Source organism: Xenopus laevis, chromosome 4S, assembly GCF_017654675.1.
Source record: "Xenopus laevis strain J_2021 chromosome 4S, Xenopus_laevis_v10.1, whole genome shotgun sequence".
In the NCBI taxonomy this organism is placed as follows: Eukaryota; Metazoa; Chordata; class Amphibia; order Anura; family Pipidae; genus Xenopus; species Xenopus laevis.
Window position 1 is genome coordinate 27,207,725 of NC_054378.1, and position 12,958 is coordinate 27,220,682.

General features: G+C 40.0%; 1 protein-coding gene across 2 annotated transcripts in view; it reads left to right on the forward strand.

The window, feature by feature from the left end:
• Positions 1–8,692: 8,692 nt before the first annotated feature.
• The window catches only part of LOC108715349 (rho family-interacting cell polarization regulator 1-like), a 46,936-nt gene continuing 42,670 nt past the window's right edge, over positions 8,693–12,958 (forward strand). For both annotated transcript variants that reach the window (XM_041561095.1, XM_041561094.1), the window contains exons 1-2: positions 8,693–8,818; positions 12,660–12,713. In XM_041561095.1, the coding sequence (XP_041417029.1) occupies positions 8,765–8,818; positions 12,660–12,713 (108 nt within the window). In that variant the 5' untranslated portion in view covers positions 8,693–8,764. The remainder of the gene's footprint in view (positions 8,819–12,659; positions 12,714–12,958) is intronic.

The window sequence follows — 12,958 nt, forward strand, 5'->3', positions numbered from 1 at the left end:
AGAGTCTGCAGTTCAGATTCCAAGATGAAAACCCACCAACATCTCTCACATGTAAATACTGCATGGACTGCTGTTACAACACCAGATACATGTGACACCTTAAGGTTTTTAAGACTGCTAAACACTTAAATTACATGCAACATTCGCTTAGCAGCTCCCACACTCGATGTGCAATCACCAACTTATTGAGGTATCAAACCCAAGTGTAATTTGTAAATTAGTCTTGATCTGTGACATAGACTTGCAGCTGTCTAAATAACTAATAATACTATTTGATCATGGAGTTGGACAGAAGAGACACTGTTGCATTTGAGGGCCATGTGGAAATCTCTAAAGCTGCCTTTTAACTTTCCACAATAGCTGCATGAATGTATACTGTTGACATTTGCACCTTGCCTTATCATCCATAATGTCATAGAGTCTCGCAATCCCTGCTGGCCCTAGAAAAAAATGGACATACAGTATGCTGATTTAAATTGCCCTTAACTGCCTCTAGCTATATCAGATATTTGCACCTTGGAGTGACCAAATTGCCTTGTGGTCTTAACCCGGTTGAACTGTTTATTTATTAACAGTTTGGCTGATTAAATTCACTTTTTGAATTCATATGCCTAGGTAAATTTTATGAGGTTCTTTGCCTCCATAGTTAGGTCACATCAGAGCATTTATGGCCAATTATTATTGCTCATTTTTAAGTCTTGACCTAATGGCTAAAGCTTAGAGATGCTGGGAGCAGCTGCAATTTGAGGTGTGGCGGGATGCATTATTATAGAGTTTAGCAATGATATGTAACCCATGATGTTTCAAGGAAGGGGTTTTTTTCTGTGAATTCTAAATATGTTTCAAGATCAGACATTTTTAAAATAAATATCTTATAGAAGGGGTTAAGGAAAATGCATTTTGACTAATATTTTTCTTGTGGCAGCCTTATGTTTTAACAAAAATAATCTGAATTGCCCATTTACTATTCTTAGGCATATACCAGCTCGAAAATCTAGAGTCCGGAGAACATGTTCAATTTCTCATAAATCCCCTCTTCCAAAGGTGCCACGGCCTGAACGGGTGGATGAGATATATAATGCCCTGAAAAGGGGTTTGGGGTAAGTCTACAGAAAATGCCAAACTGAAAAAGTAACCTGAATGTGAGGTATTCTTTCAATACTGTATGCTGAGCCTCCAGTGATTCCTTTTTGTAGCATTTTGTAATTAGAAGTGTAAGCTTCCACCTGAGGCAAAGTTTGTGGCATCAGAAATCCTTACATTATATTTATTAGACACCACAAGTTCCATCACTGGCCCAGTTAATTACCAAGCAACTCAGTTCATTGGCCAAGTTCAGCCATACTGTTGGCTTATGCAAGGTGGGGAAATGTTATCTTCCATTCCACTGTGTTCCTGAACATATGAATTAGTGTAATATGGTCATGTATTTATGGATGTTTGTATGAAAAACATATGTTTAGCCTGTAAATCAATACCATAGTGGACAGGCAAGTCTGAGTCCAACTTTAGTACTGTCGATAATCGCATCAACACTGTTTTAGGCCTATAATTAGTCATTTTTACCCATAACCCAGCATAACTGCAGGCATGTGCAAACTCACTCCTGATTTGTAAGTATGTATGCAGATTGCATTTGTCTTTTGCTGCTATCAGTGTGTTTATGATTTTCATATTTCAGACATGGCAATGCTTGCACTGTCAAGGAGCAATTCCTTGCAAGTTATTTGTGTGTATATAATGTAAGATCTTGGCCAGTTAGACGTAACACCTCCTCAAGGCACATGTTAATTCCAGTTCTTCCTTGCCCCTGTGCCTTGTACTTTGCTCCTTATTCAGCAAAGCAGGTGCAACTGGCATTTTGGATACAACCAGCAAGTAGATTATAATTAGAATATACCTTTTGCAATAGGTAATCCTGGATGCTCACTCCTTAAAGGAACAGTTCAGTACAAAAGAAAAGCTGGGTTAAAAAATGTTTTTAAACTTCTCTTTATTTTTCACGGTATATCTCCATACAAAATAAAGGCATATATCGTACATTACAATCGTATTGTCACATCACAAAATGTCATAAGATACAGCAGTATCACATGTACAATCAATACCTAAGAATACAGTACAACTATTAACTAGGTCAACTAGGTCATTCAGAGCAACCAGGTCACCAGGTATGTCCGCTTATTACATATTGTGGTCAAATCAACTCAGAGTTACTCAACCCTCCAGAGTCATGAGGTAGCCCGTGGGGCCGGGTGTCGGAAAGACTGCCAGACAGACCATATTTTATCGAACTTCAAGTAATTGTGTTCGTTCTTGGCTGCCATCAACTCTATACTAGCCCTGTAATCAACTGCCACCAAAACTTGTTGAGAATCTAGCAGATCAGCAGTTTTCCAGTTCTTAGCAATCAAAAGTGTCGTTGCATTAAAAATATGGAACAAAAACTTCTTCTGGAATTTAGTGATCGCATCTGGCAGGTTCAACAATAAGGCAGCATCCGGTGTGTGTGGGACCCCAAATTGTAGATCAACATTTATCAGGGCGAAAACGTCGTTCCATAGGTCAACTACCAAAGGACAGGACCACCACAAGTGCACTAATGTCCCATGATGCCCACAGCCCCTCCAACACAAAGGGGAATACATCTCCGACATTTTGTTTAATTTTACTGGCGTGAGGTGCCATCTATAAAGCAGTTTTTTATAAGCTTCAATATGGTTAGTACACCTAGTAGCACCAACGAGGGTTAGCTGAATTTCCTGCCATCGATCAGGTGTAAATTCTACATTGAGTTCTTGTTTCCATTTAATGATATGGGGATGCTTATAGTCTGGTGGCAGAGTAAGTAGAAACTTGTAGCAGTCCGAAAGAACTCCCTTAGCCTGACCCCCAATTTTACACAGATATTCAACCCTGGACCTCTGACGTAAGGTTCTATATGATGGTGAGGCTCTGCTCAGAAAATGCGTGAGTCAGATATTTGTAATAGTCCTTCTGACACAGTTGGTATTTGTTCTGAAGTTCTGTAAATTGTCGGTAGACATTTATCAAGTATAAATCAGAAACTGTCTGTATGCCTTTTTGTACCCAAGCTTGCAAATCTAGATCCTGCACCAAAAATTTTACATTCAGCAAAGGCATATTCGGTGAAGGGAATTTCCCCAGGTCCCTGTTTTTGTGTAGGGAATCCCACTGAAGAATAATGAACTTGGTGGAGGGCAATAAACTTAAGGTCCTAGGTCTGTGCTTAACTGGCAACCATAACAATTGGGAAACGGTTAAATTAGAAAGGGTACCATTCTCAATGTCCAGCCATCGTTTACAACCAGGGGAACTATGCATTCTCACTGCAGTCTCTAAGAGGGAAGCCCTATAGTATTGCAGCAGATTGGGTAAACCCACACCGCCATTACTCGAGGGTTGTTGCAAGACTTTGGCTGAGACACGGGGTCTCCTGCCCCCCCACACAAACGAAGTCAATTGCGCCTGTAATGACGTTAGGTACTTACGAGGAAGTTGAATTTGAATGGTTCTAAAATAGTACAGTATTCTGAGTAAAACATTCATTTTAATCCTACCCACCCAAGATGTATAAAGGGTTTTCCATCTCTGATAATGAGCCAGTAAAGTCTGCTGTTAAGGGACACTTGAAAAAGTGGTCAGGATCCTTGGGGAGTTTTATACCCAAATACGTAAGAGAGTTAGGCTTCCATTCAAAGAGAAAGTTACCATGTAGGCATGCCAATTGCCGGTCAGGGATGTTAAGTGCTAGCGCCTGCGTTTTGCTCGAGTTAATTTTGTACCAAGATGCTTTGTAAAAGGCATCTAATTCCTTCAGTAAATTAGGGATAGCTATGTGTGAGTTTGACAGCTACAAAATTATGTCATCAGCGAAAAGGCTTATCACTTGAGGGCCTATATTAGTGGGAATGCCGGATATGTCCTGATTCAACCAAATTTTACATGCCAAGGGTTCCACAAGAAGTGCAAAAATCAGTGGGGAGATGGGGCACCCCTGCCTAGTGCCATTGCTGATGGGGAAGGCGTCAGACAGGATTCCAGATGCGCAAACTCTAGCAGTAGGGGAGGTGTACAACATTGAAATTGCTTTAAGAAATGTAGGGCCTAAGTTGAACTTACACAAGGTGGCGTCCATATAACACCAATGAATCCTGTCAAACGCCTTCTCCGCATCCAAAGACAACAGGACTGATGGTATGGTATTTTGCTTGATAATGTATAACAGATTGTGAAGTTTCCTGGTATTATCTGCTGCTTGGCGTCCTTGTATGAAACCCACCTGATCTGTGTTAATGAGGGAAGGTAATATGTTGTTAAGTCGCAACGCTAGTATCTTAGAATAAAGTTTTAAGTCGGAGTTGAGCAGCGATATAGGCCTATAATTTTGGCAGAAATCCAGCGACTTGCCAGGTTTAGGTATCGTTGAAATGTGTGCCTGTAAGAATTCAGGGTTAATTTGTCCCGTATCAATTATATTCCGAAAAAGCGTCAGTAAGTGAGGGGCAAGTAAATCTTTGTATGACCTATAATAAGCGTTCGTGAAGCCATCCGGCCCTGGCGCCTTTCCCATTTTTAGGATCTTAATTGCTTGGAAAACTTCTGAGATGGAAATTGGGGCATTAAGCTCCTCCTTCTGTTCTAACGTGGGCTGCGGCAAATTACAAGAGTTTAAGTAACTTTCTATGTAATCCTGTGATGGTTGTACTTCTGCTGAATTTTGTGGATAAGTTATAGAGGGAGGTATAATACTGTGCGAAGTGGTCAGCTATACCTTTGGGGTCAGTGATTTTAACATTATGGTCCATTATATGGCCTATTCTAGACTGGGCTTGTTTGACTTTAAGTTGGGTAGCCAGGAGTCTGGTCGCTTTGTTACTGTTGGTATAATAAAATTGCTTAAGTAATTTCAATCTATATTCAGTTTTATACATTAGTAGACTACTGAGTTCTCTTTTATGGGTTTGGATTTTGGAGTAGAGTGCATTGGTAGGGTTGGAGTGATACGCAATAGTCGCTGACTGTATTTTCTGTTCTAAATCAATTCTCTTAATATCCCTTTGTTTACGTATCCTAGCTGATATCGCAATTAGATCTCCCCTGAGGGTGGCTTTGTGCGCTAACCATAATGATTGAGGATTTATTTCCGCTGACTGATTGAATTGGAAATACTCCTTAATCTTCGATTCCACTTGTTGTTGTGTATCTGGATTTTGTAATAAAGCATCATTAAGTCTCCAGGGCGCTAAGTGGGATTTTTGCCTATAAGCTTCAAGATGTATGCCAATTGGTGCGTGATCAGACCAGGGCTGGATGCCTATCCAAGCTTTGGAGATCAGGGTCGAAGTCTGTCGATCCGTAAATATTACATCAATTCTTGATGACATGGCGTGTCTGGGGGAATAGTATGTGTACTCCTTATCTAATGGGTGCTGAGCCCTCCACACATCAACAAGTGCCAAGCTGTGAAACAATCCCCGTATTTTAGCAGCTATCCTGAGCTGGGATGGTGTAACTCGTGTAAACGGTTTAAAGGTATCATGGATGGGGTCTAATACTATGTTAATGTCCCCCGCCACAATACATCTCCCTGTCTTGTGTTCTAACAGGCTTGTGAGCGTTTTCGAAAGAAACTGTAACTGGTTGTCATTGAGAGCATACAGGTTAATAAGAGTGTAAATCTGATTGTTTAAAGAGCAAATAAGCATAATATATCTACCCAGGGGGTCCGCAAATAGCTGAAGTTTTTGGAAGGCCAGTCTGGAACTCAATAGAATAGAGACTCCTTTCGTTTTTGAAGTGGAGTATGCATGAAAATTGTGTGGGTATTTCTTATTGTAAAAATTAGGATGATTGGACCGTTTAAAGTGAGTTTCTTGATAAAATATCACATCTGCTTTAGCTTTGTAAGCCTCATTCAGGGCCAAATTTCGTTTCTGCGGGGTATTCAAGCCCCTGGCATTAAGTGAGTAAAACTTAACCATCGAAGTGATCAGCTATTTGCGGAGCCCCATAACCATACATATGCATACATTTGACATTGAGAATGAGCATGTGGACAGTGACCTGGTGACCATTTATCTGAAATAGAAAAGAAAAGCAAACATTGCTGAACTGTAGCGAAACAAGGTAGGAGGAAAGGTAATAATAGAAACAACATTGTAGATATGCAAGATGGTTACCAATGTCGGACAGGAAAAAGGGTGACATAGTTACCATCCTGTGGCACAGAAAAAGGTGAAATCTTGGCTGTGCCGAAATCACGTCTGCAGGCGATCAGCTTGTAGACTAGTGGGGGGGGGGAGAAGATAAGAAAAAGGGGAAGAGAGAGAAAAAAAAAATGGGGAATAAAGTGAACACTCCGTTTCTCGAGCCATTGCTTGGAAAAAGGAAGGACATCCGCCTTAAATGAGGGTAGAGGCATATCTTCCGTTACAGTTCTGCAATCAGGTTGTGTGCCATTCTGTAGACAGCTTCTTAGTGGAGGATGCTTGCGAGGACATGTTCTTGGGAGATGGCGGTCTAGTCGGGCCTAGGTTCCAACGCTGCGTAGCTTTAATGGCCTCATCCGGTGTGGATAGAGTGATCGGCGATCCATTCTTGAGGACAATTATCTTTACCGGAAAACCCCAGCGATAGGGGACTTTATTTTCCCTGAGTATGGTAGTCGCTTCAGCAAACGCCTTTCTTTTCATCAAAGTGGCTTGCGATAAGTCCGCATAAACTTGGATATCCGAATACTTGGCCGGCCAATTATCCTTTTTACGTGCCGCTTGTAAGAGTTTTTCTTTGACCTTGAAAAAGTGAAGCTTAGTGAGCACATCTCTGGGGGCCGCCTCCGGAGCTGACCTGGGTTTAGGGACCCTATGGATCCTGTCGATGGTAAGCTCTATGGCAGGTGTATTTGGCAAAATCGCTTATAAGATAAGTTTCCAAGTCCTCCGTGATCTGTCCTCTAGATCTGCTATTTTGGTAGAGAGGCGATCCACCTCTTTCCCCAAACTCACTTGCGTGTCAGCCAGGTCATTGTGGGCCTCGGTGTACTCCGCCATTTTGTTTTCCATGTGCGCAGTGCGTTCCCCCAAGTCTTGTATTTCTTTCCGAATGTCCCGTGAAAGCTGTTTAATATCTGCTTGCAGTGTTTTCTGAAGGTCGATCAGCATAGACTTAATTTCGTCCGCTGAAGTGCCATCTTCAGATCGAGTCAACACGCCGTCACCTTCCTCGAGCAGGTTATCAGGAATGGCGTCATGCTGTGCCTGCGCAGCCTGTGATTGCGAGGAAAAGTACGCAGTGACTTGTTGCGGAGCTTTCTTGGGGTTCTGCTTGGGCGCCATGATCCAGGCTAAGAGCTGTGGAATAGCAATGCAGAATAGTGCGGAGTCTTTGCTGTGATTAAGCGTTTAGGCGGCTCGAGTATACGGAGCTACTGTTTCAAGCGTCCATCTTGTGCAACGGGTAACTCCGCCCCCCCGCTGGGTTAAAAAATTTGAGTGTGAGAAACAAAAATGTTTTGAATATGATTAGCCAAACATGTAATCTCTAAAGACTGGAGTGAACAGATATCTTAACATAATAGCCACAATGTATTTCATAACAAAACCTCTACAAAGAAGTGACCTTGAACCCTGTTGTCAAGGGAACCCTGTTGCCACTTAAATAGGAGATTTAATGAGACTTGGCAACAGGTGTGTGAAGAGGCAGGGAAGTTTCTGTTTGTGCCTCTTAAAAAGAAAGGGCCTAAAGTGGTGGTCATCAGCTACACATTTCACTGAAGTATATCATACTTATGTGTCCATATTATGCACTAAAACTGTGGAGGGGTAGGTACCCTTTTGCAAAAGATCTGGTAAAGTTTAGAATCTACAGACTATAGGGATATGATGGCAGTGGCTCTGGATGTTGTCAAACTAATTTATCTGTCTCCAAAGATTTTTTCCTTTTGGGAAGAAAATCCAGAATGATCAGAAATCCACAAATATCTTTAGCTGCACCATGAGAAAAAAAACTTCCCACTACAACAGGATATCATAAGAAAAGTCAACTAGATCAAATAAAGGAAATTATAAGATATCAAGTACAGGACAAAACATATGGATGATCATATGGATCTTCTCTCATTGAGAAAGATTTGACATGAAACCTCAATTTTACAAGACCTGTTTTTGTTTTTCCTCATTATATGTCTTTTTTTGTTTGGGTCCTGCAAATATAAAATGCATAATGCATTTCCCTGATTTTATATTTTCCTGGATTTTAAAGCATTTTGTTCTGATCCCCTGAAAAACTTAAAAGGAGGGTTCTACAGTAATGTAATTCACTTGATTCCGCTAACTCACCTTCCCACCTATTGTGTCATTTCTAAGAGGTTCATTTACTAACATTAGAAATGCAATTTTTTCCACGAATCTCAAAAAAGTTTCCTATATTTCTAAAAAGCTCTAAAAATTCTAGGTTTATTAAGTGTAAGTGTTAAAGGTGCTATAGAAGCCAATGGGAGCTGCGCTGATCCTATTGGCCCGCTTTAAATCAATTGGAACTTTGATGTTTTTTCAGATTTTTTTCACTAGAAATTGTTTGAAAAACTAAAATTTCTGAGGTTTTCAAGGTAATCATATTTTTTTAGTATGTCATTCAGCGCATGTTTTCATTTGTACTTTTTATATTTGGAACTTTTTATAAATTCAATGACAATATTATTAATAAACTGAATGTTCACAGGGCCTACTTAGAAATTCATAAAATGGATTTAAATAAGCTAAAACAGACCAAAGAGGCCAAAAGGAACACCAGGCCGGTAGGTAACTTTTATTTCTAATTGGCATGTTACATAAAAAGTTCTGGTTTGGAACTAGACTTTTAGACATTCTGTGCCCCTAATCTATTCCCATCACCATACCCTTGATTAACACTGCGGTTTTCAGCATGTATAGGGCAGTTTATCAGTCTATCCTTCTCAAAAAAAAAATTGTGATAATGGATATAAAATAGCACAATTATAATAAAGATAAGACATGGATCAAGGAAAATAGACATAAATTCATTAGCAGATCTTTTCTGGAACTTATTAAAAGATTTAAACCTTCGCCTACCTTATTAATAAATGAGAAATATTTATAGCTTAGCAATGCATAAACAATAGTGCAATGCAGCATTTAAATACATACAGTAATATTTAAAGCTATAAAAACAATGCACAAGTATAATGCTATAGAACAATATGTGCCATATCTATAAAAATGGAATTTGTCTAGTTTAAATTTAATTCTTTGGGTGTCTGTATCATACTACTGTTTCCCAAATGGGGTTTAAAGCGGTAGTTTACCGTTGGTTAACTTTTAGTACGTTATAGATTCAGTTCCTATTTTAGTGATTTATTTGGTTTGAAGTATTGATGTATTGCTATTGCCTTGTGAAGCTACAATTTATTTATTACAATTATGGGACCTGTTATACAGAAAGCTCGGGACCTGGGGTTTTCTGGATAACGGATCTTTCAGTAATTTGTGTCTTCATGGCTTATGTCTACTAGAAATTAATTTAAACATTAAATAAACCCAGTAGGCTGGTTTTGTTTCCAATAAGGATTTATTATGTCTTAGTTGGGATCAAGTATAAGCTACTGTTTTATTATTACAGAGAAAAAGGAAATCATTTTTAAAAAATTGGATTATTTCGATAAAATGGAGTCTATGGGAGACAGCCATTCCGTAATTCAGAGCTTTCTGGATATCGGGTTTCCGGATAAGGGATCCTATACCTCTACTAATAAAATTTTTATTTTTTACAATTGCTTGTCTTTATGTTTATACACACACACAGCAATTGCTTATTCTCAGTATCTCACTGTCCTAAAATTGAATATAGAGGTGAACAACCCCTTTAAAGTATTTGTAATCCTTGCTTGAATATTTTTTAAACAAGACGAATAGTGTTTTAGATATGAGGAGCAGATTGAGTGTTTCTTAATATAATTTTAAATGATGTTATTTATGTCATAGTAAAAATGTAACACTTTACTTTCAGGGCTTTCTATACAATCTAGACAAGGTATGTACATATTTGTTGTTGGAATTGTTCAGTGTAAAAATAAAAACTGTGTAAATAGATAGGCTGTGCAAAATAAAAAATGTTTCTAATATAGTTAGTTAGCCAAAAATGTAATGTATAAAGGCTGGAGTGATTTGATGTATAACAAGTCAGTCAGAGCACTACTTTTCAGCTCTCTTGGTTTACACAGACTGGTTGCCCTGGTTACCAGGCAATAACCAATCAGAGACTTGAGGGGGGGGCCACATGGGTCATTTCTGTTGATTTTGAATCTGAGCTGAATGCTGAGGATCAATTGCAAACTCACTGAACAGAAATGTACCATGTGGCCACCCTTGAAGTCGCTGACTAACTCAGAGTTATAGAGCTGAAAAGCAGGAAGTTGGATTCTGGCTGTTTTATTAGACATCCAGTCACTCCAGCCTTTATACATAACATTTTTGGATAACTAACTATATTAGAAACATTTTTTATTTTGCACAGCCTATCTATTTACACAGTTTTTATTTTCACAGTGAACTATTCCTTTAAAGTCTCACAGTAAAGCATACTATGATTTTATATTAAAAAAAAAACAAAAAAACTCAGTAGTAGCCATTTCATTGTTGGGGTATTTAAATCTAATAACTAGATAACTGAGATAGGCATAAGGAAAGGGTAATATTGTGCAGGAAATTTGTTCTAGCTTATGTTCTAGATCTGTTTGCTTAATCAGGAAAGATAGTTTGTTGTTACCCTCTGAAATAAATAGTAAATTTGATGCATCTATCATTTGAATTGCTAACCAGATTTTATCTGTACAAGTTATTTTCCTGTTGATTAGGGATGCATCAAATTTTCTTTTTTTTCTCTTTGCTCCCCACTTGTTCCCCAGCCATAGATACAGAACATTTTAAAGGACCAGTAACATCAAAAACATTTTTTTAAAAATTCGTTTACAATGAAAAATAAATATCAAGAAAAAATATACTTTAAAATCACAAGTCTTTATTAAGAAATAACTTACCAAAACTCCACTTCCTCTTCAAAAAAGGCGATACAGTGACCATCCATCCTGCAGCGCTCGATTTCTCCACCCTGGCTATTCACTGACAGCATGCGGCTGGGAAGCCCCCGGGATAGCGCTCACACAGGCCAAGGCATGAGCTTCTTCCCTGGGAGAGATGGCTAGTGGTGGCTCCAGCTCAGCCCGGTCCTCTCAACCTTCTGAAGCAGCATCACAGCCGCATTGGGACAGTTTCTGGGAGAGTGAAGCGGGCAAGTTGTGTACAGGCATGTCTTCATCCACCTCAAGCCCTTTAGCTGCAGCCACGGGATCTAGGATGTACCCAGCCAGTGAAGGTAAGGCTTAGTAAGGAGCTGTGCTACCCTATGTATAAGTACTTACCCAGTGCGCTTCCCCAGCTATGGAACACTCATGTGGATGTGGTTAAAGATGGTCAGGGTGCAGACAGAGATCCCTATTGGCGAGATGGAGACTTGTCGGGATGCTTTGAGTTTATTGTGTGCGCACTGGGATCCGCTTGTGAATAGTTTATGGAGCTGCTGTGCGCAGGAGAAGGGATACAGGGGTTCCAAGTAGAGTATAGTGATGTAAGCAGCAGCAGAAGAAAACTTTTCCCACCGGGATTGGATGGAGCGCAGCTGTATGTGCGCTCCACTGGTGGCCAGGTATCAGTCACTATACTCTACTTGGAACCCCTGCATCCCTTTTCCTGTGCACAGCAGCACCATAAACTATTCACAAGCGGATCCCAGCGCACACACAAACTCCAAGCATCCCGGCAATTCTCCGTCTCGCCAGGTCTCCATCCACATGCAGCCCAATAAATGCCACATATTCGTGCCAATATCCAACAGGGATCAATGTCTGCGCCCGTGTACCATCTTTAACCACATCCACATGAGTGTTCCATAGCCGGGGAATGCGCACTGGGTAAGTACATATACATAGGGTAGTAGCAAGGCTCCTTACTAAGCCTTACCTTCACTGGCTGGGTGCATCCTAGATCCCGTGGCTGCAGCTAAGGGGCTGGAGGTGGATGAAGACATGCCTGCCTGTATACAACGTGCCCGCTTCACTCTCCCAGAACCTGTCCCAGTGCGGCTGTGATGCTGCTTTAGAAGGTTGAGAGGACTGGGCTGAGCCGGAGCTGCCGCTAGCCATCTCTCCCAGGGAAGAAGCTCATGCCTTGGCCTGTGTGAGAAATATCCCGGGGGCTTCCCAGCCGCATGCTGTCAGTTAATAGCCAGGGTGGAGAAATAGAGCGCTGCAGGATGGATGATCGCCTTTTTTGAAGAGCAAGTGGAGTTTTGGTAAGTTATTTCTTAATAAAGACTTGTGATTTTAAAGTATATTTTTCTCGGTGTTTGTTTTCCGTTGTAAAATTTTTTTGATATTATTGGTCCTTTAGGAAGGAACCAGTGGCCTCTGTGCACCCCTACGCTAAGGTCAAAGAAAGGTTAATACACTGGGAACATGCCAATAATGTTTAGCACACCCTAATGAAACTAATTACTTCTATCTTGTATTTTGACTTGTTCCATTCCCTGTTTTAAATAAAATACTTTTTATATTTGTTTTACAGCATGTAAAGTCCATTGAGCGATACATCCACAGGCTCCAGTTTCATACAAGCAAGGTTAGTATGTCTGTATTGATAAAAGAATATTAGTATTCAGGGTTGATGTTTTTTTTCTACCTGGCTTTAGATTTTTTTCTCTTGGTCTGCTTTTAATGCTTTGTGTAAAATATTATAGGAAAGCATTTACAGAGTTGAGGAACAGGTGACTGTACATCTTTCATGAATGCACTTCAGATTATGTTGAAGTACCTTGTAGAAAACTTTTACTAAACATTTTGTTTAGTAAACAGTCATATTATCCA